At 38.2% G+C, this 27,193-nt stretch overlaps 1 protein-coding gene and 1 long non-coding RNA gene across 2 annotated transcripts in view; both read left to right on the top strand.

Annotated features, from left to right (window-relative positions):
- LOC145721761 (uncharacterized) overlaps positions 1-3,638 on the top strand; it is a 58,659-nt gene extending 55,021 nt beyond the window's left edge. The window contains exon 2 of the long non-coding RNA XR_014145648.1: positions 1,609-3,638. This is a non-coding gene — a long non-coding RNA (uncharacterized LOC145721761). The remainder of the gene's footprint in view (positions 1-1,608) is intronic.
- Positions 1-27,193, top strand: part of DENND5B (DENN domain containing 5B) — a 179,309-nt gene that overhangs the window by 55,777 nt on the left and 96,339 nt on the right. Inside the window, 2 exon segments of the mRNA XM_081818948.1 lie at positions 17,647-17,712; positions 20,969-21,078. Of these exon segments, the coding sequence (XP_081675074.1) occupies positions 17,647-17,712; positions 20,969-21,078 (176 nt within the window).

Here is a 27,193-nt window from a genome sequence, read left to right as displayed (position 1 = left end):
GCCCATATTCTTAATTATTCATTTACTTAGCAAATAGTCCTTGAATTTGTATCATACTAGGCACTGTGTAGGCCCTGGGGATTCAGTAGTGAACAGGATACAACTCTTATCCTCATAGAGCTAAAGGCTTTTCCAGAAGAAATGCCTATAAACTGAGAACTGAAGGGTGGCCAAGAATTGGTAGGATGCAGGGGTGGGTTGGTGGGAGCAATACTGGAGGAAATATTTGTGGCAGAACAGCATAAGTAAAAGTTGGCTAATTTGAGAGGATACTGTAATATGGTGAGCAACTAATACTTTCTGCATGACTGGAGTACAGAATACAAAGGATATAGAAAATGCTGTGGGAAGGGTTAAGACATAAGCAGTCAGGTTGTGAAAAATTTTGAAGCTATGTTAAGGAATTTGAGATTTATCCTTAGGATGATGAAGCACTGTTGAAAAATTTTGAAGGAGAGCAACATCATTTTTGTATTTAGAAAGATTTCTTGGCAGCATTATGGAGTAAGAGTTGGTGGGAAGTAAGTTTGGGGGCAGTTAGAACAGTGATGACGTGTAATAATTCAGATGAGAGGTGAAATTGGATCAGACTACAGCAGTGGCAAGGGGGTGGGGAGAGTTAGATAGATTTAAGAAAAATAGGTTAAATCAGTGGGATGAAGTATTTGATTAGATGTGGGGAATAAGAGGGAAAGAGGAGTCAAGGATGATCAATCAGCTGTCTGGCTTGAGCCACAGGGTCAGTGGTTATTACTCATTAAGCTAGAGAAGTTACTAGGTAGGGCTTTGAAAGTGATTCCCACTTTGGTCTGTAAGAACTCTTGTGAGTCCAAGAATTAGACCATTTTTACTGCCATTTACTTAAAAGTGGGAAGAAAGTAAACATGTCATTCCCAAGATGTCCATATCCCTGGCTACTCAGAGACATCAAAATAATAGTTAAGATTCATGATTAGAGGGGCGTGTGGGTGGCTCAGTCGTTAAGCGTCTGCCTTCGGCTCAGGTCATGATCCCAGGGTTCTGGGATCGAGCCCTGCGTCGGGCTACCTGCTCTGCGGGAAGCCTGCTTCTCCCTCTCCCTCTGCCTCTCTCCCTCTCAAATAAATAAATAAAATCTTAAAAAAAAAGAAAAAAGGGTGCCTGGGTGGCTCAGTTGGTTAAGCGACTGCCTTCGGCTCAGGTCATGATCCTGGAGTCCCTGGATCGAGTCCCGCATCGGGCTCCCTGCTCGGCAGGGAGTCTGCTTCTCCTTCTGACCCTCCCCCCTCTCATGTGCTCTCTCTCATTCTCTCTCTCTCAGATAAATAAATAAAATCTTTAAAAAAAAAAAAAAGAAAGAAAAGGACCTTTATGTTAGTTACTGTTTTTATAATATAACTTCACTCATCATTGCCATTTTCCTTTCCAGAAAACAGACTAAGTAGTTAACTGAAGGTCACATATTGCTTAGTTTATATTTTATAAACTAAATATTTAGATTCTATATTTATGCTCCAGAAACAGAATAGCTAAGATTCTCCATGTTATAAGGATATCGAACCCTCTTTATTACAGAAGACACTTTGTATGCTGAAAGGAATTTCTTTCATTCCATTTTATTTTCTGCAGCCTTTTTTAGAGAGAAGGAAGAGTCAATCCCAGGTTTTGACTTTGGTGAGTCCTGGTATCATTTTTTTTTAAAGATTTTATTTATTTGAGAAAGAGAGAGCGCGCACGAGTTGGGAGGTGGGTAGAGGGAGAGGGAGATGTAGACTCCCCGATGAGCAGGGAGCCCAACGCAGGGCTTGATCCCAGGACCCTGAGATCATGACCCAAGCTGAAATCAGACACCCAACTGACAGAGCCACTCAGGTGCCCCAAGTCTTGTTATCATTAATTGACAGAAGGAATAGAGGAAGAAGAGAGTCTGGGAGACATATATATAAGGAGTTCAAGTTAGAATACATTGAGTTTTAACAGCTTGTGGTAAAGATTTCCCATAGGCACTTGAAAATGTTGTCCTGGATGATTAGATTAGGGATACATATTTGGAAGTCATTAATATAGGTGATAGTATGAGCTGTGGAGAATAGTATGGAGAGGAAGAAAAAATGAGCAAAGATAGAACCCAGTGGAACACAAAATATGGGGAGCAGCAGAAGAGAAACCCATGGAGGTAAGTTCCCTTAATAACTGCCCAGTCCATAGGAATTGGTAGAGAAGAGAGAATACCAACTTGGATATGAGCAACTGAACTTTCCAATCCCAAATCTTTTTTGGGATCTCAGCAGTCATTGCTGCTACTACTATGCTGGTCTTGTGGAGTACAGCTTTCTCTTTACTGCACTGGTCTCTCATTTCTTACAGCTGAAAACTGTAAGACGTCACAAAATACTTAGTAAAGATGATAGAAGAAAATCATAAATGGAAGTGACATAACCAGTTTAGGAAAATATCTGTGTGACTGCTCTCATTGCTCATAGAATCAGTTTACCCTTTAGGGCCCTTTACAGAGTTATGTTCTTTCCCGGGTAGGGGGTTGCCTCCTTGCTGAGGTAAAGATCTGCTTCTACACGACAGAAATTTCTTTTTTCCCCAACAGTGAGGAGAGTTGTTAGGCACATCTGGACTGCTTGCAGTCTCAAGGGAATGAGAGAGAAGAGTTTCTTCATATCAGTCTAAGTTTGATCTTTCATGGTTTCTTATCACGTCATGAGGTGTTTTTTCCCAAGCTGATTAATAATGGTAGTGTCCACCTCCTTCAAGTGAGACAGTACCCTTTACTTACGTTAGTTTGTGGACCTACACAGTAACCATCTCAGAATGTATTTGTCCAGAAAGACTCTTGCAATATTGATTGAAATGAAAGAACTTAGATTGGTGTCACAGAACACAGGGAGCAGGGAGAGTCAAGTGTCACATGCTATAGAAAGCCCAAGTAGAGTGAGAGCTGAAAATGGTGTTTAGATTTTTAAATTTGAAAGTTGGGGCACCTGGGTGGCTCAGTTGGCTAAGCGTCTGCCTTCGGCTCAGGTCATGATCCCAGGGTCCTGGGATCGAGCCCCACATCGGGCTCCTGACTCAGCGGGGAGTCTGCTGCTGCTTCTCCCTCTGCCTCACCCACTGCTCATGCTCTCTCTTTCTCTGTATTTCTGTGTCTCAAATGAATAAATAAAATCTTTAAAAAAAAAAAGATATATCAACATACCACAATATATGGATTTTAGTTGGGTTCTCATTCAAACTGTTAAAGAAAATAATGACATTATGATAAATTGGTAATTTGAATAATGGTTGAATCTTTGATATTAGGAAATTATTTTTTAGGTATCATAATGGTATTGTGGTTGTCTTATAAAAGGAGGGGAGTGAGTCATTATCTTTTAGAGAGACACATTGAAACATTTACTTTCTGTCCTCTGAAGCTATGCTTACACTTACTAAACTTACCATTAATAACCTCTTTTGGCATTAGTGGCTTTAAAACTTTTTATATGGAGAATTTTGAACACATACAGAAGTAGATAGAGTAGTACAGTGAATCTTCATATACCCATTATCCAGCTTCAAAAATTATCAATTCATTGTTCTACCCCCTACCCCCATACTATTTTTTAAGCAAATCCCAGATGTCATATGCTTTTATTTAAAATATTTCAGTATATATCTCTAAAAAGTAAAGCCTCATTGTTCTTACATTACCCTGAAACAATTCTCAAACCTCCCAAATTTTAAATAATTCTTTAATTTTGTTAGCTTTTTATTTAATTTTGAATTCCCACTTAAGAAATTTATAGTTTACATCTAAATAAACAAACATGACAATTCTCTGTATAAACAGTTATACAATACATTTTATAGTCTCAAAGTGACAATGTAAAATGCATAGAGTTACTAATTGTGAAAAGAGGGATTGCATAGAGTGCTCTGTGAAAATTGTGAATTTAGCCAAAAGTAAAGTAAGGTAACATGAAATTTGTCAAGTTGATAAATCTCTTTGTAAAGATATTTGGAATGTAATGGGAAAGCTTTTTTAAAAAAATAACGTATGGGAGGGGCACCTGTGTGGCTCAGTGGGTTAAGCATCTGCCTTCAGCTCAGGACATGATTCCAGAGTCCTGGGATGGAGCCCCACATCTGGCTCTCTGCTCGGTGGGGAGCCTGCTTCTCCCTCTCCCTCTGCCTGCCGCTCTTCCTGCTTGTGCTTGCTCTCTCTGTCAAATAAATAAATAAAATCTTAAAAAAAAAAGATATGGGAGTGGAAACTATTCTAAGGCCTTTTATAAAGCTCTTTAGTTGAGACAACTTGAATCATAGAGTTTGTGAGAAATTGCATAATGAAGGTACAGTGTAGGCAAGAAAATGAGGTAAAGTGAATAACTGCCCAAGTAATATTTACTTTGAGTGTTCTGGAAAAACAGTGAAAAGAGACTTCTTAGGGATAAGAAATATTTTTTTCTTTAAAATAATCTCCTATTAATAAAACATATAAATTTTTAGTATTTGAAAGATTTCAAACCATCCAAAATAAAAAATTCTGAGAAATACAAGAATTTCACAGAAATATGTACTTAGTTCTTGTCTCCTCCTTCTGGGATGGATGGGATACATGCAGTCTTTCCACATGTGGGCAGTGTAGGGTAAAGTTTTTTGTGTTTGACAGTTGAACCTATTTTGCAACTACATTTGTACACAGAACTTATAAAATCAGCAGATATTAAATATCTAAAAATATACTTGGCATCTATTCTCCAAAGATCTTAACAAAAATCCTGAAAACTGTATCTCCCATTGCCCTTCTAGGTTGAGAATTGAGGAATATGTAGAGGTAGGCTGATAGAGTGGAGGGGAAAGGCAAAGTCATAATATGAGGCAACTACTGAAAATATTTTTTTAGAAGGAACAAATACTTTACAAAATATTGTTATAAAGAGGTTTAAAAATTTATTTATAAACTAATATTAGCAACCTTACTTTATTTCTGAATGTTTAGGTAGAAAGTAAAAAATAGGCTAACCTCGGAGGGCCCCTAGAAACAATGACACCCCAGTAGAAATGAGCACACCTGGCACTCAGATCTTCGTTTCTAAAACCATTCTCCAATTAAAGGATTGAGGGGTCCTTGGAGAAATGGTTGATTCTAGAAATGGGGCAGGAAATATATAAGATGAACCTAGAGCATCTTATAGTGCTGGAAAGTAAGGAAGTGCTAAATACAAAAACAATACATAGATAGGGGTATGTCAAAGGGGCACAAGAGCCAAATGAAAGAGTTCCCAGCTGTTAAAAGTGGAATGATTTGAGCAAAAAAATAAAAGTATATTGGATTATGACCTAAAATACAAAATATCCATAAGTTCATAATGATGTAAATAAATTGTTAAATAACATAGTAAATGGGGGAAGAGAATCAAATCTTCCTTGCAGAAGAATTCCAAATAATTTATGTAGATACTCTACCCCAGCTCTACCTTTTTAAGTGTGGGCTGGGTGTAGTGATTTCCTTTTAAAAATTATAGTATGGAAAAGGGGAGAAAAAGAGGAACTTTACAGTGGAGAAACCTGACAAACACTAGCTCAGCCAGGTGATCAAGGTGAACATCAACAGTGAAAAGTCATGTTGATAGTACGTAGCTTGATATGATGTGATAAAAATGGCATTTTACCTCTGTGATCTTCCCCCAAGCCCATAACCCCAGCCTAATCCTTAGAAAAAAATCAGACAAATCTCATTTGAGGGACTTTCTATAAAATACCTGACCAGGGGCGCCTGGGTGGCTCAGTTGGTTAAGCGACTGCCTTCGGCTCAGGTCATGATCCTGGAGTCCCTGGATCGAGTCCCGCATCAGGCTCCCTGCTCGACGGGGAGTCTGCTTCTCCCTCTGACCCTCCCCCCTCTCATGTGCTTGCTCTCTCTCATTCTCTCTCTCTCAAATAAATAAATAAAATCTTTAAAAAAAAATAAAATAAAATAATAAATAAATAAATAAAAATAAAATACCTGACCAGTACTCTTTAAAACTGTCAATGTCCTCTTTTTTGTGGCACCTCAGAGGTGGTAGGCTGCTTTAGGATGAAGCTACTGGCTGCCAGAAACTTACTGAAGTGGACATTGAATGCAACTTCATACCTTTTATGAGAAGCATATGGCCACAGAAGTTGCTGCTGATGCTCTGGGTGAAGAATTGGAAGGGTTCTGTGGTCCACATCACTGGTGGTAATGACAAACAAGGCTCCCCATGAAACAGGATGTCTCGATCCATGGCCATGTCCACTGCTGCTGAGTAAGGAGCATTCCTGCTACAGACCAAGGAGGATAGAGAAAGAAAGGCACAAATCTGTTCGGGGTTGCATTGTGGATGCCAGTCTCAGTGTTCTCAACTTGGTCACTGTAAAAAAAAAAAAAAGGGGAGAAGGATATTTCTGGACTCACTGATACTACTGTACCTTGTCACCTGGCACCCAAAAGAGCTAGCAGAATCTGCAGACTTTTCTAAAGAAGATGATGTCTACCAGTATGTTGTGAGAAAGTCCCTAAACAAAGAAGGAAAGAAACCTAGAACCAAAGCACCCAAGATTGAGTGTCTTGTTACTCCACATGTCCTCCAACACAAACGTCAGCATATCGCTCTGAAGAAACAGTGTACTAAGAAAAATAAGGAAAAGGCTGCAGAATATGCTAAACTTTTAGCCAAGAGAATGTAGGAGGCCTAAGAAAAATGCCAGAAACAGATGGCCAAGAGAAGGAGGCTGTCCTCTCTGAGAGCTTCTACCTCTAAGTGAGTCCAGTCAAAAATGAGATTTTCTAAGAGTAAGAAATAAGTAAGGTCAGACATCAGAAAACAAAACCAAAAACTGTCAGTGTCATCTAAAACAAGGAAAGTCAGAGAAACTGTCACGGCCAAGAAGAGCTTAGGAAGACATCATGGCTAAATGTAATGTGGTATTTTGGATGGGATTCTGGAACGAAAAAAGGACCTGAAGTAAAAACTCAGGAAATCTGACTAAAGTATATACTTTAGTTAATAATAATGTATAAATACTGTTTCATTAATTGTAACAGATGTACTATTCTTTTTTTGTTTTGTTTTAAGTAGGCTCCACACTGAGTGTGGAGCCCAACCTGGGGCTTGAACTCATGACTCTGAGATCAAGACCTGAGCTGAGATCAAAAGTCAGACACTTAACTGGCTGAGCCACCCAGGCACCCCACAAATGTACTGTTCTAATGTGATATGTTACTAATAGGGAAAACTGCTTGGTGGGGATATAGAAACACTCCGTACTATCTTCCCAATTTTTCTGTAGGTCTTAAAAACATTCTAAAAACTAAAGTTTACTTTTAAAAAAAGTAAGTCATGAAATCTAAGATTCAAAGCAAAGAATAATAAAATTCTGATCAAGTGATACCACAGTAGACAGACATATAATAATAATATTTTTATGTTCTTTTCTTTGAAATAAGGTAGGTATCAGATTTTAATTTACAAGTAACACAAATTGAAAAAGAAATAAAATGTTCTAAAGAAATTGGGCTAATTTTGTTTTTTTTTAAAAGATTTTATTTATTTATTTGACAGAGAGAGACAGCGAAAGAGGGAACACAAGCAGGAGGAGTGGGAGAGGGAGAAACAGGTTTCCCGCTGAGCAGGGAGCCCAATGCGGGGCTCGATCCCAGGATCCTGGGATCATGACCCGAGCAGAAGGCAGACGCTTAACGACTGAGCCACCCAGGCACCCGGGCTAATTCTGTTTCTTAAATTACGTTTCAGTTTTTATAGTTTATAAAGTGTAGTAATATAAAATTTTAAAATAAATCATTTTCTCAGGTACCAATGCTTTAAGTAAGTCTTACAAACTCTGGAATAAATAATTCAGACCAAAGAGTACAATTTCCATTCATTTGTCCATTTATTTAACAAATTTTATTGAACATGTGTAAGAATGTAAGGGTGAAGAATATGTTGAAGAGCTTAAAATTTAAAGGAGGAGATAGAATTTAACAGTTTTAATATAATAAGGTAAGTAGATAGCAATATGTATAGTAATTATTAGAACACAGTTCCAAAAACTTGACAATACTATTTCCTTTTTTAAAAATGCAGAGGGGAGAGCATTATATTCACACACACATGTGTGCTGACCAAGAAAAGAAGTGCTTTGTCCTAAACTTTACCATCAAGGAATATTTTTATTTTAACACATCAGCTAATATTTAGTACAATGTTTCTACAACAGTGGTTCATTTAAAAATTAAGCTCATGGAATTTTAAGATGTCGGGCCATAAAAATTATCTGTTCTAACTTGTAGATTTTAAGTTGTGTTATGGAAGAAACTCCTCACTTTCCCTGTACATGTCAAGAAAGGTTTCCCAAATGAAGTTTCTTCTAAGAAGAATCTTAAAGACCTGTAGGAGCCTAGCAGGCAGACAAGGAGGGAGGTGTATAGTAGGCAGAATTCTAAAAATGTCCCCCCAAGATTCCTGTCTCCTGTTTAGTCAAACCAATCTAGGTACTGCTGTGAAGGAGATTCACAGATGTAATTAAAGTTACTAATTAGCTGATCATGAAATAGAGTAGCTTGGATTATCCAGTTTCCCCAATTGTAATCACATGAATCCCTAAAAGAGAAACTCAGATTTGGCAGAAAGGCACTCAGAGGATTCCAAGGATGAGGAGGGTTCATTGTGCTGTTGCTGAATCTGAGATGTAAGGGCCCCATGGAGGGACCAGAGAGAGGCCTTAGGTGCAAAGGGCAGCCCTGCTGACAGCTAGCAAGGGAATAGGGACTTAGCCCTGTAACTGCAGGGAACTGAATTCTGCCAACAACCCGGGTGAACTTGGAAGGGATTCTTCCCCGCAGCCTCCAGAAAGGACAGAAGCACTAACAACAGGATGATTTCAATACCGTGAGACCTGGAACAAAGGAGCCCGCAGAGCCACTTTATGCCCAGACTTCTGACCCACAGAAACTATGATAATAAATGTGGGTGTTGTTTTAAAGTTGCCAAGTTTGTCAGAATTTATCAAGGGAATAGTAGAAAACTATTATTTCTTTAAAAAAAAGTTGGGGGGGCGCCTGTGTGGTGCATTTGGTTGAACATCCAACTCTTGGTTTTGGGTCAGGTCATGATCTTGGGGTCATGAGATCAAGCCTCATGTCAGCTCCACGCTCAGCTTGGGATTTTCTCTCCCTCCTACCCCTCCCACTTGTGTGCTCACACACGTGCTCTCTCTCCCTCTCGCTCTCAAATAAACAAATAAATCTTTAAAAAAGAAAAAACTATTATTTTTATTTAGGGAGAAAGACATTCCAGATAGAGGAAGCCTTGCAAAGACCCATAGAGCACGGTACTTAAAAGGGAACTACAAGTCATCTGGCGTGGCTCAAGTACAGGGTGTATAGGGAGTAGGGGAGCCTCAGAAACTGAAGCTGGAAATGCAGGGCTAGATCATAGTGTGGTCCTCAAGTGTTGTTTAAGGAGTCTGGACTCTAGGTGATGGGGGACTAAATTTATAAGATTGGTATCTTAGTTCACTTTGATTTCCTGAGGAGATAAGATTAATTCCTTTACCTCTTCAGATTTTTGCTCAGACATCACTTTCTCAATGAGGCACCCACTCTGACCTCCCTATATAATATTGCAACCTATGCCCTGTACTGCTGGCCTTCCTCTATTCTTATTTTTTAACTTTCCATTGCACTTTTTATCTTCCAACATATTATATAATTTATATTTATTATTTGACTTCTCCGAGGTAAACGCTATGAAGGCAAGGATTTTTTGCCTTTTTGTTCCACTGTTTGTTCCATTTATTTATTGTTGCATAGCAAACTACCTCAGAATTATCAGGTTAAAACACAGTCATTTATTTAGCTCACAGTTCTGCAATTTGGGCAGGGTGTGGTGAGACTAATTTGTCTCTGCTTCGTTGACATCTTATGAGTGGTTTGACGGGGGTCCAGAGGACCAACTTTCAGGTGGCTCACTCCCTGGCTGGCAGGCTATACTGCTTACTATAGGCTGGGATCTCAGTCCAGCCTGTGGGCTAGAGCCCTCAGTTTCTGTCCTTATGGGCTTCTCCAGAGGCTGCATGGGCTTTCTGACAGCACTGTAGCTGTGCTCTAAGGACCTGTGTTCCAGGAGAGCAAGGTGGAAATGCATGGCACTTTCTATGACAGCCATGGAAGCCATAGCCTCACTTCTGCTATATTCTTTCATTTGAGGCAGTCAGTCACAAGGCCCTTCCAGGTTTAAGGACTGGGGACAGGGACTCTACTTTCTGATGGAGTTTCAAAAGCTCATGTAGGACAGGAGATACTGTTGTGGCTATTTTTGAAGAATGCAATCTGCTATTCTGTTATATCTCAAGAGCCTAGAATAGTGCCTTGGCTCATAGAGCTTCAAAAATACTTGAGTGAAAGAAAAAGAGAGGGACAGAGAGAAAAGGGACAATGAGATGTGAATTAGAAGGGGAATTTATTTATTTTTTTTTTAAAGATTTTATTTATTTATTTGACAGAGAGAGACTCAGTGAGAGAGGGAACACAAGCAGGGGGAGTGGGAGAGGGAGAAGCAGGCTTCCCGTGGAGCAGGGAGCCCAATGCAGGGCTCGATCCCAGGACCCTGGGATCATGACCCGAGCCGAAGGCAGATGCTCAACGGCTGAGCCACCCACCCAGGCGCCCCTAGAAGGGAGTTTAATGTACAGTGTATGGCAGGGAAACAAGTTAGGAAGCTGTAGCAATATTCTGAGTCTGGCTTGAGGCTCAGTTAACAGTGTAGCAGTGAAAAGAGAAAGGAAAGGCTGATTTGGAGGGATATTAAGGAGGTATAAATTGCAAAATTTAGTGACTATTTGAATATGGAAGGAAAGGAGATGGATTCAGGTGAGGGAAGGGGAGAAATCTAGAATCTAAAATCTAGAAATCTAGCATGACTCCTAATCAGTCAGTCAAATATCCTGGCTAAGTACCAGATAATACTCTGAGCGCTAGAGTGAAAACAGTAAATATGAATCCCTTTTGATAGGATTACTTTTAGTGTTAACCCTTCTTTAAAAAAACAAGCAAACAAACAAACCCAGGGCTTGAGATCATCTTGAGGGTTTTCTTCTATGTCTGATGGAGAGAGGAAGGCAGACTTTGTTTTTCCTATAAGGAAGAGAAAAATTCTCTCCCATCCCATTTTTATCCTTGGTTTTTTGTTTTCTGTCAATTTTGAAAACTTTGGAAAGTGGTTAAAATGGTTTTTTTCCCCCCTACCAAGGTGACTTGACTTTTTTCTTAACTTTCTAAAATATGCTAGACAGTAGCTCTGGGAATCACAGCCTCTTGTAGAACTGAGAAGTTCTCGTCATCTAACAGGTCACATTGTCTTCCTCCTGGGATACGTGGACCATAATTTTATAGGTGTGTGCTTTCCCCCAAGACCATTTTAAGAACTGAAGTCCATGCAGTTCATTTTAAAGCCTGAATGTTCTAGCTAACACTCAGCATATTAGGGGAGGGCCTTTAGGGCCTTTGGATAAAAGTGCATACTGCTGAAGAGACTCAGAGGCCACTTTTGCTTAGCAACAGTTATATCAGCTGCAAAAAACTTCAGGTGATTGTTGGACTAATAATGCTTTTGTTTGATTCTTATAGGAAGAATTTCTTTCTCGGTAAATCTTATTAACATTTTTTGCCCTATTTTGCTCATATTAAAATAATTTCATAGACCAGAGGCAGGGGAGCATTAGTAAAACACATGTATCCTTTTTCCTATCTTGTAGTTTATATCTTTTCTCTAGAGAACTTTGTTGATTTCTTATAGAGGTTTTTGCTTTATTTTGTTGAAGAGAGTAAGAGGAAGAAAGTGGTATTCTTGTATATGTTCCTTGGTATCCCTGTGTAAACTGAACTGAGTTACTTGTTTTTGACTACTTATAATTTTATTTATTTATTTATTTATTTTTTGGTGAGAGTATTGGCAGCAAAAAGTAATGAACGGAAATGAAGGGAAAAGTCTGTGTTAACTCTGAGCAAATAACTGCTTCTTTGAGTCATACAGCAGAACTGTTTCAGTTTGAATCATCTTAGAAATCTAGCCCTATAGTGTTATTTGTCAGCTATAAATATTTTAATGGCAGGTGCCTTTCTTTTGTTCCTGAATCAAAGGGTAGCTCTCTTGATGTCATTTTAGCAGAGAATATTCCTTTAGCAATAAGGAAGATTCGTTTTATACTTTATAACATGCAGCATCAAATACTAACATTAATATGCTTTCCCCGAAATACATTGCATAAATGATCCTCATACAAGGTAGAGCTGTAATAATACTAATGTGTTATTATGTAATCTGTATTTTATGTATGAGGAAACCTTTGCTCAAAGAAAGTGTGGTTTGCCCTAGGCTACTAGAACCCAGAATATTCAACTAGAACTAGAACCTTGTTTTCTTGGTTATGCTTATTATTTGAAAATCACTGTTATATTTTCCAGAATAATAAAAATAATTTACTAAGCACTGATAAACGCATGGTACTTATTATTTACCTAAAAATTATGGACCTTTCCTCTTAGAGGGTTTTATAATATCAGTTACAATACTTCAATGACTTTTTAAAGTTTTTTTCTTCTTTCATATTTTATCAGAAAAGGGATAGGATGTAAAGCATGGCTTAGAAGCAGAGTGCTTTGTTTATTCCTCATTATCAGAGGACTATAGATCTTGAATCCATTGCTAAGGTTATTTTTGCAAATAAATAATCTGCTACTGTGTTCTGTGCTTGGTGGTAGAATGCACAGTGCCTAATAAGAATTTTGGTTTTTTTTTAAGATTTTATTTATTTATTTGACAGAGAGACTCAGTGAGAGAGGGAACACAAGCAGGGGGAGTGGGAGAGGGAGAAGCAGGGTTCCCGCCGAGCAGGGAGCCCAATGCAAGGCTCGATCCCAGGACCCTGGGATCATGACCTGAGCTGAAGGCAGACGCTTAACGACTGAGCCACCCAGGCGCCCCGTGCCTAATAAGAATTTGTCTGGTCTCTGTCCCAGTCTTGGCACAGAACTTCTAGATCCCTGGTAATTTCTTAAGTAATAGGAGTGTTATCCTAATGAAGTAAAGATGAGCCCCTCTTAGATAGCTTCGGGGTAGGGGCTGGTTACCAGAGGGCTTGAGCCAACTGGGCCTCTAGGGAAGGGAGGAGGTTAGAGATTTGAGTTCAGTCATATGGCTAATCATCAAATCAGTCCTGTGTACGTAGTGAAGCCCATTAAAAACTCTAGATACCAGGGGCGCTTGGGTGGTGCAGTCAGTTAAGCCTCCGACTTTCAGTTTTGGCTCAGGTCATAATCTCGGGTCGGGAGATGGAGCCCTGAGTTGGGCTCTGCACTGACTGCTTGGGACTCTTTCTCTCCCTCTCCCCTCCCCCCACAAAATAAATAAATAAATCTAAAAAAAAACCCTCCAGATACCAAAGGTTAGTGGAGCTTCTTGGTTGATAAACACATTGTATGTGTGTGTGGTGGTGGCAAGTAACATACCCTGATTCCACAGGACAGAACATGAAAGCACTGCATTCCCTCCCAGACCTCACCCTTTGTGTGTCTTCATTTGTCTGGTCCTTCAGATTTGTAGCTCTTGTTTTTTTTGTTTTGTTTTTTTAAGATTTTATTTATTTATTTGACAGAGAGAGACACAGCGAGAGAGGGCATACAAGCAGGGGGAGTGGGAGAGGGAGAAGCAGGCTTTCTGCCGAGCAGGGAGCCTGATGTGGGGCTCCATCCCAGGACCCTGGTATCATGACCTGAGCCGAAGGCAGACGCTTAACGACTGAGCCACCCAAGCACCCTGATTTGTAGCTCTTGTAATAAAACTGCAATCACAAGTAATAGTGCTTTCCATGAGTTTTCTAGTGAATTATCAAACCTGATAGTTATGGAAACTCCCAAATGTATAGCCAGTATGTCAGAAGGGCTGATGGGCTGGTGACCTCTGAAGTCACGGCAGTCCTATTGGGGTCCGTGCCTTTTAACAAGTGACGTCTGTGCCAACTCCAGGTGATTAGTGACAGAATTAAATGGAGGTACCAGGCTGAAACAGAATAACTGTGCTGTATACTCTTGGTTTCCAGTGAATAAACTTCAGTAATTAAAGTGTATTTTAGTGTTAGCTAAATAGAGTATGGCTCTTTAATTTTGATGTGATCAAGAATGAAATATACTGTGAATTTCTTAGAAATTCAAAGTTTACTAGATTGATGTTGGTGTACTTTTATTAATATCTTAAAACAAACTTAAGATTACCAGGGTTCACGGTTTTTTTATTGATGATTATTCCTCAGTAGGGTCTATAAATTTTCAGAGATCCCAGCTTCTTTTGCTTGATTCCCTTTATGACTAGCAAGATTGCTGACTGGATATAGAAGTTGTGTTTTTAGAAAGTCTAACAGGCCCATCATGGGTTAAAACCTATAGCATTAATTAGTAACTAGTAGTGGGTATATGGCTTCTTCTATGAAGGGTAGAGAACATCCATAAAAAATGGGCAAATTCTGTCCCATATTTAAAGAACTGCATTTATTATGTATAGGAGCACAGTAAAAAGCAATCTAGAAAGTTACCAAGGAAGAGAATGCACAATATAGTCAGGGACTACAAACATAGCAGCAGACCCTGTATTTTAACATATTTCAGATGCTTTATGGGAGTTAAATTTTTTGAGCTCAGTCCTTCTAGAACTACCCCTTTGCACTGTGGTATATTAGGTAAAAATATCTGTCACATTTCTTTTTTTAGTTATACATTATATTTTTAAATGTGCTATAAAGTGGGCTTTGAAATCCAAATTTGATCTAATGGTCATTCACATTATAGCTTTGCATGAAGCAGATGCACTTATTTCACTGGAAATTCTCTGAAATATTTAGACCATGGGTAATCTGGAGGCAAGGATAAAACAATTGAATATCTAAATTTACTAAAAAGACTTTTGCTTATGTATAATTCTCTGTGTAAGTTCACCTGGAATAGCTTTCATATTTTTTCCTTTTTTTCTTTTTCTCTGGTAAAACCAGAAACAGGAGCTATATTAAGTAATTGAACTATTGGTAAATATTCCTAGTGATACCTTAAATGCACCCAAGAGTTTCTACCTTAATCAGGGCAAAATAGCCTTTAGATGAAAGCTAGGCAGAATTGTTAGACCAGTTAATGGATTAGTTTCCTCTCTTTTGTATCTCATTTTTGTGAGAGTGATATTCATTGTCAGTTGTAAAGTCCATACTTGCTTTTTTCCAAATGGGGAGATTTTTGTGTCATGGCCTAATACTTCTCTAATCTGCTACTTCTGTACTCTAATGAGTAGTTATTCCTGTAAACTAGAAAGGTAAAAAATGAGTGAGGTCTGCTTCTCGAGTTCTTCCTTGCTAGTCCCAGTCGTAACAATTATTTGCCTCCCAGAAGTGTGCAGTATCCTGGAGGGGAGTATACTGACTTGTGTGCCCACTGGGGCACCCTCAGCCAGTGACCTTGCACACTGCATGGGTGTATGTGTGGGGGCTCTTCAAAGGTCTGTTTTGAGCCATCTATCCCTGATGATAAATGTCAGTATACCACCTGGCTGTCTGGAAAGATCCAAATAACCTCCTTGGTGATTGCAGGATTTATAATGGATCAGATAGTTCCTTTTTTCCTTCAGTCCAGGAGTCCCATAGGCTACCTTCCCCAGCTCTTTGGTTTTTCTCTTGTTGTTTTGTGAAGGGAGAGTGTACAAAGTTTCTGCAAACCTTGACTGGGATACAGAACTCTCACAGTATCTGTGGGCCAATAGCCCCCTCAGCGTAGAAGTTTTGCCTTTGTCCTGAGATCATTCAGACTTTCAAGGTATAGATAGGAAGATTCCCTGGTGATTAGGACCCTACATTATCATTATTTAACTCTTTAAAGAGAAGACTGGATATCTAAAAGTTGTAGACATCTGGGTAACCTATTCAGAAGTTTTTATACTCTTCAAAGCTGCAGTTACAGAGGTCTAGTGTGAATTTCCTAACAGTCTGTGTCCTTAACTGTGGTAAAATTTCCTCCAAGAGTTGACACTTCCTAGTTAATAGCACATAAAGGGATAGTTGATTAAATGGAATCTTAGTATAGAGCATACTTCAGCTCCTGTTTGCATAGAATGATTTCTTAAAAGGTAGGTTACTTACAAGATTGGATATAATACTATTTTGTCCTTATCTTACATATTGGAATGCTTTTTAAAACACAGACTTGATTTTTAGAGCAGTTTTAGATTTTAGAAAAATTGAGAAGATAATAGGGTTCCCATATACCTCATATCCCCCCCCATCCACACAGTTTTTCCTATCATTAACATTTTTTTTTTAAAGATTTTATTTATTTATTTGAGACAGAGAGAATGAGAGAGAGAGAGCACATGAGAGGGGGGAGGGTCAGAGGGAGAAGCAGACTCCCCGCTGAGCAGGGAGCCCGATGCAGGACTCGATCCCGGGACTCCAGGATCATGACCTGAGCCGAAAGCAGTCGCCTAACCAACTGAGCCACCCAGGCGCCCCCCTATCATTAACATCTTACAGTAGTATATTTGTTACAGTTAACAAATCAATTGATACATAATTGTTAACTAAAGTCTGTATATATCCTATTCAGATTTCCTTAGTGTTTACTTAAAGTCCTTTTTTCTCTTGGTGGATCTCATCCAATATACCACATTATATTCAGTTATCATGTCTCCTTAGGCACCTCTTGGCTGTGAGTGCTTCTCAGACTTCCCTTGTTTTTGATGTCCTTGATAGTTGGCAAGTATTCATCAGGTATATTATAGATTGCTTCTCTTGGGATTTGTCTGATGTTTTTGTCCAGATTAGAGTAGAGCTATGGGATCCTATGGTAAGACTGTGCTTAGCTTTGTTAAGAAATTGCCAAGCTGGGGGCGCCTGGGTGGCTCAGTTGTTAGGCGTCTGCCTTCAGCTCAGGTCATGATGGTCCTGGGATCGAGCCCCGCATCAGGCTCCCTCCTCTGCGGGGGGCCTGCTTCTCCCTCTTCCACTCCCCCTCCTTGTGTTCCCTCTCTTGCTGTGTCTCTCTCTCTGTCAAATAAGTAGAATCTTAAAAAAAAAAAAAAAAAAAGGAATTGCCAAGCTGTCTTCCAAAGTGGCTGTACCAATTTGGATTCCCACCACCAGTGAATGAGAGTTACTGTTACTTCCTGTACTTGTCAGCATTTGGTATAGTCCGTTTTTTGGACTTCAGCCATTCTGATAGGTGTGCAGAAGTTGGAATGTAATTTTTAAAGTTGGTCATTTTGTCTTATATTTTATCTGACTATGGAAACATTAGCTTTCTCCTGATACTTCTCTTCAAATCAGCATTGAGAAGAATATATGTGCTTTTTTCCCATATGAATAACTGTTACAAATGTTTAAATAGTATTTTTCTTACATTAAAATACAATTACCTATTCTCTGTGCTTTCTTATTACTAATAGCTTATAAGCTATATACTGTTGGTGTTAAGCTACATTCCATTGATGTTAATGTCTCATGTTTATTGCTTTTGTTTAATTTGTTATTCTCATTTTCCATTCTTCAGAGTCATTTTGCTTTTGTGTTTGTTTGTGTTTCTTTGTTTATAAAGTTTTTTGTTTCTGTTACATTATGTAGTTTTGTACCAATGGCTAGAAGCAGATCGTCATGGCAAGAGCCAAGATACTGCAAATACGACTTCAGGTAAAAATAAAAATAAAAGTAAAAATAAAAATTAAGGTGTTAGAAATCATTATTTTAATTCACCCCAAGCCCATCATAATTGGGGTTTTTTTTTTTCTGTTTTTCTTGGGCAAAAATAGGTATTATATTGTATTTCTGTTCTCTCATCTGCATCTTAATTTTTGTAAAGACCTCATTTGCTTCAAGCCTTGAAAAAATTATTCACTGATCTTAAGCTCTCTTGGCAGATATATGCTATTTTCTTAGAAGGAAAGGCTGAATTGCAGCTTAAATTTAGTAGCAGTTTACTTGGCAGTATTACTTGGAATTAAGTTTATATGCATTTGTAGTGGGGGATATTAATATTTGCACAAGTTTATAATCCTTGTTCATTTCAGGATAGTGTTTAAAAGGTGGAATTTAAGTTAAGAATGCATATGTATCATTTCTATTGCCTGGGAACCCCAATTCTTAGACTAATTCATTTCTCCTGCTAAGTCCTCGCAGTAAATTCCAAGTTAGAAGTTCATTTATAACATGGGTTCAAAATGAGAAGATTAGGTTGTTCCCCCCACTGCCCGTCTCCAAAAGTCATCTTCAGGATTCTCTTCTTTGGCTGGTAATAGTAGCGATAACTACATCCACTCATGTCTAAATCCTTAACAGTGTTATCAGAATTTCTACATGGTTGGTTGTTCCCTTAATTTACTTCAAAATGGTATTTGCCAAGACAGCTATATATACAGCAGTGACCTTTCCTATTGCCCCCCCTTTTTTGGCAGTCTAGTAGCTGGTGGTGGTGGTGGTTCTGTTTTTCTTTTTGTAGATTTGTGTTTCTGTTTCGTTGAGTGTTTTCATTTTTTTGTTTTTGTGAAATTTTTTCTCTCTGAAAAAGGTGGTTTTCCTTCTCTATCTTCTGGGTGATTCCATTGCGCTTCAAGAGGGTGTGGTGTTCCTTAGTTAACAGAACAATTATATTGAAAATGGCACTGTCATGGCTTTTCTGACTTATCCTCTGTCCCATTAATAACTTGATATATGAATGAAGATAATGTTACTTTTTTAACCAGACTCAGGCAGGAATTCATTAAAAGGTAAGTGTTGCAAGGAGTTATATCTTGCATTATGTGCTGTTTCTTCTGCCCCCACAGTGTTTCACATTTTATTTACACTTACAAAAATAAACATTTCTGGTATATGTTGGTGGGTGAAGGAGAGGCATTCTTGGTTGCTGTATATTATCTGAGGATATCCTGTTCCTGTCAGTAGCAGAGTTAGCAGCATAGATCTTTAGAACCAAGAGGGAATTTTTGTTTTGTGTTTTCTGTGACTTAAAGTGAAGTGAAAAGTAGTCTTTTTTATTTTTTAAGATTTTATTCATTTGAGAGAGAGTGAGAGCAAGAGAGATCACAGAGGGAGAGGGAGAGGGAAAAGCAGACTTGCCCGCCGCTGAGCAGAGAGCCAAATGCAGGGCTCGATCCCAGGACCCTGACATCATGACCCGAGCTGAAGGCAGATGCTGAACCAGCTGAGCCACCCAAGTGCCCCTAGTCATCGTCTTCTTTTTTTTTAATGAAGAAGTGAATAATCTAAAAATTCTTAGTGCTTGCATGAGAATCTAGTATCAGCTTAAAGAATGTCATTTGCCCTTCCTGAAGTCAGGTATTCTGAACCCTGACTCTTTTCTTCAGGCACACTGACTTCTGGACAGTTCCACATTTTTCCATTGACTTTGTAAGCACACTCTAGAGGCATGTTGCAAAAATTCATAAACCGTCCTCAGGGATGCTTTTGACAGTTCTTCTAGAAATGAAAGCTCTCTACCCTATCTCTTAGAAGATAGATATATGCAGTAGAAAACTAGAGGTGAAACATTTGCCTAGATAAGTAAGAGGAATCCAAAGGAAAATGATCATTAACCAGGGCTTAAATTAGAAACAATACAGTTTCTGCAGCAAATCTATTTAATAAACTATGTGCCTTTATTCAGAAAAGCTTCTGTGTATTTTATATTGCAGTTTCCAACAAGATTTTAGAGTGTAACTTTTCCCTCCTTTTGTGATATGTTAAGTTTTGCACTAAAAGGTGTTTTAGTATCCATCTTTTCATATTTTTACCAAAAATGGAAACTGAGTCTAACTAGATGCCCAATTATGATTTATAAATTACTTGGTATTTTTACTTGTACAAATACTGGTAAGTAGCATTTATCTTTTGATATAATAGTTTGTGTTTTACACAAACTATTCTTCAGTCTCAACTTTTTGACATTGAGAATTTAAGAGCCATCCACATTAACATATTTTATGGAACTAAGGCATTTGTGGGAAACAGGTCTCATGGGAATTAATTTGGTCAAGGAGATAAAGAACTGAGCTGACAGCTATAATTGAAGTTTATTTATATATAATAATCGAAGTATAGCCTGACTTTATTTTTCCTGAATTTTGACAGGTGATGAGTTTGGCTTGGAATAGCTTGTTTCTTTTCATAGGTTTAGTGTGTCTACTAGACAACTCAGTAATGATGTTTCTAATTCTGTTAATTCTGTTACTTGTAAAAGACTGGATGCAGTCACATTTGTCAGATTTCTGTGGCAGCTCAAGCAAAATTGCCTCCTTTGAGTGTGGCAGCATTGTGTCTGTCCATGTACAAAATCTTAGGATCAGAAGTATGATGCAGGATGCTAAATTCGGGATGTTTTGTTAATAAATTAGATGTTTCCAAGTAGATTTTTTTTATCACCACATATTGAAATGAGGACAATAATTAGGTTACAGCAAAGATTATTTGAGTAGATCTTGGTTTTTAGTATAGTTGTCTGCCCAAGGTGTTGAAATTCAGATTCTGAAGTTTTATTTATTTATTTTTAAAGATTTTATTTATTTATCTGACAGAGAGAGAGACAGCGAGAGAGGGAACACAAGCAGGGGGAGTGGGAGAGGGAGAAGCAGGCTCTCCACCGAGCAGGGAGCCCGATGCGGGGCTTGATCCCAGGACTCTGGGACCATCACCCGAGCCAAAGGCAGACGCTTAACAAGTGAGCCACCCAGGCGCCTCAGATTCTGAAGGTTTAAATGCAGATCTTTTATTAACAGTTTCTTTTCAGTAACCTTTCATTAACAGTTCCATTGAGAATTTTACAACTCAGACTGTTAGAGGTAGAAATTGAATCAGATTTCAACATTATCTGTCAATATATCTATAAAATAAAAATAAAACTACATGCTTTTGAAAAAATTCTAAATATCAACTAATTATTAATTATTTGTTATAGGTGAAAATTTTGATCAGAGTCCTCTGAGAAGAACATTCAAATCCAAAGTGCTGGCCCACTATCCTGAGAATATAGAATGGAACCCTTTCGATCAAGATGCAGTGAACATGGTATGTAGTTTTTTTTAATCTTTAGCCTTCTTTTTATTTCGTTAAAATGACAGTGTCTACGTTATTTCATTTGATGTTTTAAATAAGCGATTCTTTAAGATAGATAATATTGTCCTCATTTTATAGACGTGGAAATGAAGCTCAGAGAAGTTAAGTTACTTTCCTACAGTCCCCAGGGCAGATAAATGTATATAACAGACCCTCAAAGCCCATTTTCTTTGTTTTTTATGTTTTTATTTAAATTCCAATTAGTTAACATACAGTGTAATGTTAGTTTCAAGTGTACAATATAGTGATTCAGTACTTATATACATCCCAGTGCTTATCACAAGTGCACTGCACTCCTTAATCCTCATTACCTATTTCACCCACCTCCCCTCTGGTAACCATCAGTTGGCTCTCTGTAGTTAAGAGTCTGTTTCTTGGCTTTCTCTCTTTTTTTCCCCTATGCTCGTTTATTTTGTTTCTTAAATTCCACATATGAGTGAAATCATACGGTATTTGTCTTTCTCTGACTGATTTATTTCACTTAGCATAATACTATCTAGCTCCATCCATGTTGTTGCAGATGGCAAGATCTCATTCTTTTTTATGGCTGAGTAATACTCCATTGTGTGTATATACCGCCTCTTCTTTATCCATTTGTCACATGATGAACACATGGGCTGTTTCCATTATCTGGCTATTGTAGAGAGTGCTGCTATGAACATCCAGGTGCATGTTGGTCTGTAGAGCGTTCATCTTTAAACCAGGGATCAGCTTCCTTAATCTTTGTTACTTTCTTTCCTCTTGCCTCTGGGATTATTTTATGTAAGCAACCAAAGTCTCCTATGAAGAATAAACACATAGGCTTGTGTTTTGATGGTTAAGCACCACATACCATTTTGGTTATTGCTGCCAATCTAAAAGGAATTGCTGGCTTTCCTTGAAAATCTCTGAAAAGCATCCCATTAAACTAGTCTGCATTTGGGTCATAGATTTACTGCCCTTAATTTCCTCTGATTTATTAGTAAGTACATGTGTATGAAGCTATAATTTATTCCCACCTAGACGTATAAAGCTCTCCTCTTGCCTTTAGCAAAATCCCACTCCTAACGAGTCATCACCTTCTATAATATCAGTCATTTCTTTAACAAGCAACAGTGGTGCTTTGAAAAAGGGTCATTAATCTCATACAGAAATTAAATACTCCAAAGCAATGAACTTTTTAATAAAAAAAAAAATTCCATGAGTGCCATGCAAATGTAATAGAAAATAAATAATGACAGGTGAAATTGTTTCTGAATTAATTGCTTTTTATGTCTCTTTTGGTTACTGATTGAGAGATCTTCATGAAAAAAAGGGGTAGGGGAGAGTATCATAAAACAAAACAATACAACAGTCATATACCCAGAACTGACATATTTCAACATTGATGAATTTGCTTCAGATCGGTGCTTTTTCTCTTAAATGAAGCAAAGCATTGCAAATGGAGCTGAAGGTCCCCTGCCTCCTCCTCCCCCATTTCAGATCTCTTTGAGGTAATCTGCATTTTGGTATCCATGACTATTTATATAAGGTTCTGGTCAGTAGGTCTTATCCTTAAGAATGTAGTGAACCTAGGGATTGTTAGGAAGAAAATATGATCAATAACTTTTTAAGCAGCTTATATGAAATATAAAGATTCTGTATTGTATATTCTAAATGAAACATCTGATATATGATTAAATTTTAAGTAACTAAAAGAGTCATAACTGTGGGACGCCTGGGTGGCTCAGTCGTTAAGCATCTGCCTTCGGCTCACGTCATGATCCCAGGGTCCTGGGATCGAGTCCCACATCGCTTCTCCCTCTGCCTGCCTCTGTCCCTCTCTCTCTCTGATAAATAAATAAAATCTTAAAACAAAAGACATAACTGTTATAAAGCTTTTTATTATCTATAAAGCTCTAAGTTTACAGTTTACTATTTGATCACAAAAAAGGGTAGGGTGGAATGATGAACAAAGAGTAAAGGGTAAAGGGTTGACTAAAGAAAACCTATTCAGATGCCCATCTTGTAAGATTTGAAGGAAAAAGAGCTAAATATACTTTTTACGGACTCAGCAAGTTCTTGAATTTGAGACAGATAACCCTTAGTTAGATTAATAGGTTTGACATTAGAATGAAAGTAAGCTCTCATTTTCATCCAAGTTTAAGTTCCTGTCTCACAGTAGAACCGTAGGAATGGGGCTCTAATCCAGCCATTACCAGGGAAGCCCACTGGTTTTCTTAACTTTGGAGCTAGAATATTTCATGGGCATCTCAAACTTAACATGTCCAAAACTGAATTCACAGTCTTCCCACTAGCCTTGGTCAGTGAATGGTACAGCCATCCATGTAGTTGCCTAAGCTGAAAATCTGGCATTATCCTTGAAAGTTCTCACTTTCTTACCCTCTCCCGTGTGCAATCAGTTATCTATCTACTTCTCTCTGTTTCTGTACACCCAGACCTTAGTCCAAACTCCCAAACTCTCTTACCTGGACTTCTCCTTTCCATTCTTCACACTAAAGCTTCTGCTTCTGCGGCCACTTCTCTTGGGAGGATTCTTCCACTTCTCCTTCCCCTGGTGAATTCTTACCCTTCAGGTTTCATTTTAAACACAATTTTTTCAGAGACGCCATCCCTGACCACCCTTCCAACATTCAGTCAGGTCCCTTCAGGTTCTCTTAGGACCTTTTAGCACCTTGTACCTTTTTGTAGCACCTATCACAGTTGGAATTAAATAATTGATTATGTAGCTAGTTATCAGCTCTGTGTCTCCTGCTGTAATGTAAACACCGTGAAGACAGGTACACTCTCGCTTATTCATTGCTATATCCCTAGTTTTACACGCAGTAGAGGCTGAAGTCATTGAATAAACAAAGGAATGTTTGCTTACTTACAATACTTCCCTTCCCTGTCTTTGTCTAGTCAGGTATTACCTCCCCTGCAAAATCATCTTAAGCAGAAGTAGTTAGGTGCTCTCTCTCCTCTATTTCTATAATGTCTTGAACATACTCCGCAGCAGCACTGATCGCATTATTTTATAACCATTAGTTTGTGTGTTTGTCTTTTTTACCAGACTGTGAACTCCCCGAAGAGATTATTTTCATATTCGTCTTTTGAATTACCAAGATCTAATGTAATATATGACATAAAATAAATATTTATTAAAGGGAAAAGAAGGGAGAGAGGGAATGAAGGTAGGAGAAAGGAGGGGCAAACAGACCAACTCTGAATAATTTATCTTTTATTTGTATAATAAGAGAGGGCATGGAAGTCACAGAACTATAGAAGATGGAAAAAGGAATTGTTAAAATTCTAGCCAAACCACCTGAAATAGTCCAGAGGGATAATAAGGACATGTAGTTGCTCAAGGAGGGGGGTACACAGCACTGTGAGCTTACTTTGGCTAAAGTAATCTGATTACCAGTAGCAATCTGGTAAACAATGACAGCCCTAAATGTTTAGTTGTTTTATTGTGGGAGAGTGGGTTGGAGAGGGGCTGTTGTTAATAAAAGGCATTATTAGGGATAACAAGAGATTGTTGAATGCCCTAATGAACAAATCTTGTTTTATGTCTTAGGTTTTCTGAAAAATAAACCTGACAATTCATACAAGAATTCTCACTTTTAAAAATGAAAAGGCAGTAGCATTTTCCAAGTCATGGTTCCCAGATTAGAAATGCAATTCTTACTTTTTTTGATTCATAGGAAGAGAATTTAAGAATTCTTAACATCTGTTATCTGTAGCATAGAAAGTCATTCTTTACTTTGAGCACAACTTTTGGCAAGCTTTTCCTGTAAATGTTTGAATGCATGCTCAAGAAAGCTACAAAACCTTAAGGGAATATTTGGCAGCTGTGCAAAAACAGTTGGAGCTGTAATTTTGTGGTTTATGATGTCAGGAAAGCCTATCAATTAAATTAAATCTTTATTTTGACTTTGGAGGTCACTACGTTTCTGTATTATACTACATGTAAAAAGAGAACTATAGACTTAATCAGGAGAGGAGCTAATCTGGTCCTATACCCCTAGCTGTTGTTTTGTTTGTTTTCTTGTTCATTTGTTTGTTTATTCATTCAACAAATACATATATGGCATGCACTATCCCAAATAAATTTGAGCATAGCCTGGAGCAAGAGGGATTCAAATCTTCCTTCCTACAATCTTTATTTACTGTAGTAGATGTGTCAGATGAGTTTTTATTCATAAATCAGCAGAGGATCTCCTCTTGTTGTTAAAGAAAGCAGTTTTAATGTGAAGACCTAACTATGAAAAGGTCCTGCCATGGCCTTTCCTTACACAACTGTTCCCAAGATGCGGAATAAACAAATTTTCCTCTAACAAAGTCAGGTATTTGTGTGTGTTTACCTAACTCTGTGTCTTATTCTACTCAAATATACATAGTAATTTAATTCTTTTCAACATATATAAAAATAATTATGTAAAGCTACCTTCGTAATTTCTAGGTCTCTCATGTTCAGTGATATGAAATATAAAGACATTTTCACTGACCTAATAATACTAAACTACATGGTTTTTGCTTTTTGCTTTTTATATTTATTATCAGTCACCTTTTATGGCCCCAAATAGTATATTGTTCTGTGTGTGGTACTCTTATACGTTTATAGTCCTAGAAATATAGCACCAGTCCTTGAGTCATTTACAATCTAGAGATCCAAACCAAATAGAGAAACTAGTAGTGTGTGTCAGTATACAATGTACATTTGTATACAGCAGTCCAAGACTTTAATTTCTTCCCCATATACTAAAGACTTTCTAGAGGAAAAGTGACATTTTAATGACATTTATAGGATGAAAACAGTATTTTTTATGGAATGATAAAGGAAGGTTCTTTAAGATAGTATTTATGTGGAAACTTAAAGAAAGTAAGGGAGTGTTTCCATTATTTATTGCTGTATAACAAACCACCCCAGTACTATTTAAGTGGCTTAAAACATGGGTTGTGGCTTAGCAATTTTTTTTTTTTTCATAAAAGGCCAGATAGTAAATAGTTGAGGCATTGTAGGCCATACAGTTTCTGTCAGTTACTCATCTCTGCTGTTGTAGTGCAAAAGTAGACACAGACAATGCTTAAATGGATGAGCACTATTGCTTTCCAATAAAATTTTATTTACCTAAACAGGTGGCTGATTGGATTGGACCTAAGGACTAAAGTTTGTTGACTCTTGATTTAAAACAACAAAACTGTTACTTTGCTTACAAATCTGCAATTTGGGTAGGGTTTAGCAAGCACCCTCTGCTCTACTGGGTGTCAGTTAGAGTGGTTCAGAGGCTAAAGACTGGAGTCTTCTGAAGGTTCACTCACTCACAGATCTATCTCCAGGGCTAGGAACATCGCCGGGGAATCCTCTATCTCTGTGCGATCTCTACATATGGTCTCTAGCATGGTAGCTTCAGGTTAGTCACATTTCTTATATGTTGGCTCAGAGCTCCCACTGTATGTGACCAGAGAGAGAGATGGAAGTTGTACTGCATTTTTAGCCCAAAAATGTTACTTGTTACCTTCATTACATTTTACTTGACTAGGCCAGGAGTGGGCAAACCAGCCCTTAGGCCAAATCCAACTGGCTACCTATTTATAAATAAAGTTTTATTGGAACAAAGTCATGCCCGTTCCTTAATGTGTTGTCAGTGGCTGCTTTTACGCTCCAATGGTAGTGCTGAGTAGCTGTGACTAAGATTTTAAGGCCTGCAGAGCCTAAAATATTTATTATCTGGCTTTTTTACAGAACCAAGTTTTCAGGTCCTGGCTGTAAGCACTCTCAGTGAGCCATCCATGGTCTTGATGAGAGCATGGCTATTGTGGACATGGCTGCTATAAACATTGGGGTGCAGGCGCCCCTTCAGATCCCTATATTTGGGGTAAATAACCAGTAGTGCAATTGCTGGGTCGTAGGGTAGCTCTATTTTCAACTTTTTGAGGAATCTCCATACTGTTTTCCAGAGTGGCTACACCAGCTTGCATTCCCACCAACAGTGTAGGATAACCTACCCCCATCTTGCATTCTGTTCTGCACCCACAGAAAACATGTGTCACTTCCTCAAACCCTCATGTTCTGTCTTGCGGGCTTTTGCACATGTATCCTCTCTGC

The sequence above is a fragment of the Leptonychotes weddellii genome, chromosome 5 (genome assembly GCF_054177405.1).
Source record: "Leptonychotes weddellii isolate Sample4059 chromosome 5, ASM5417740v2, whole genome shotgun sequence".
In the NCBI taxonomy this organism is placed as follows: domain Eukaryota; kingdom Metazoa; phylum Chordata; class Mammalia; order Carnivora; family Phocidae; genus Leptonychotes; species Leptonychotes weddellii.
Note: the sequence above shows the minus strand (reverse complement) of the source record. Positions and strands in the feature narration are given on the sequence as shown.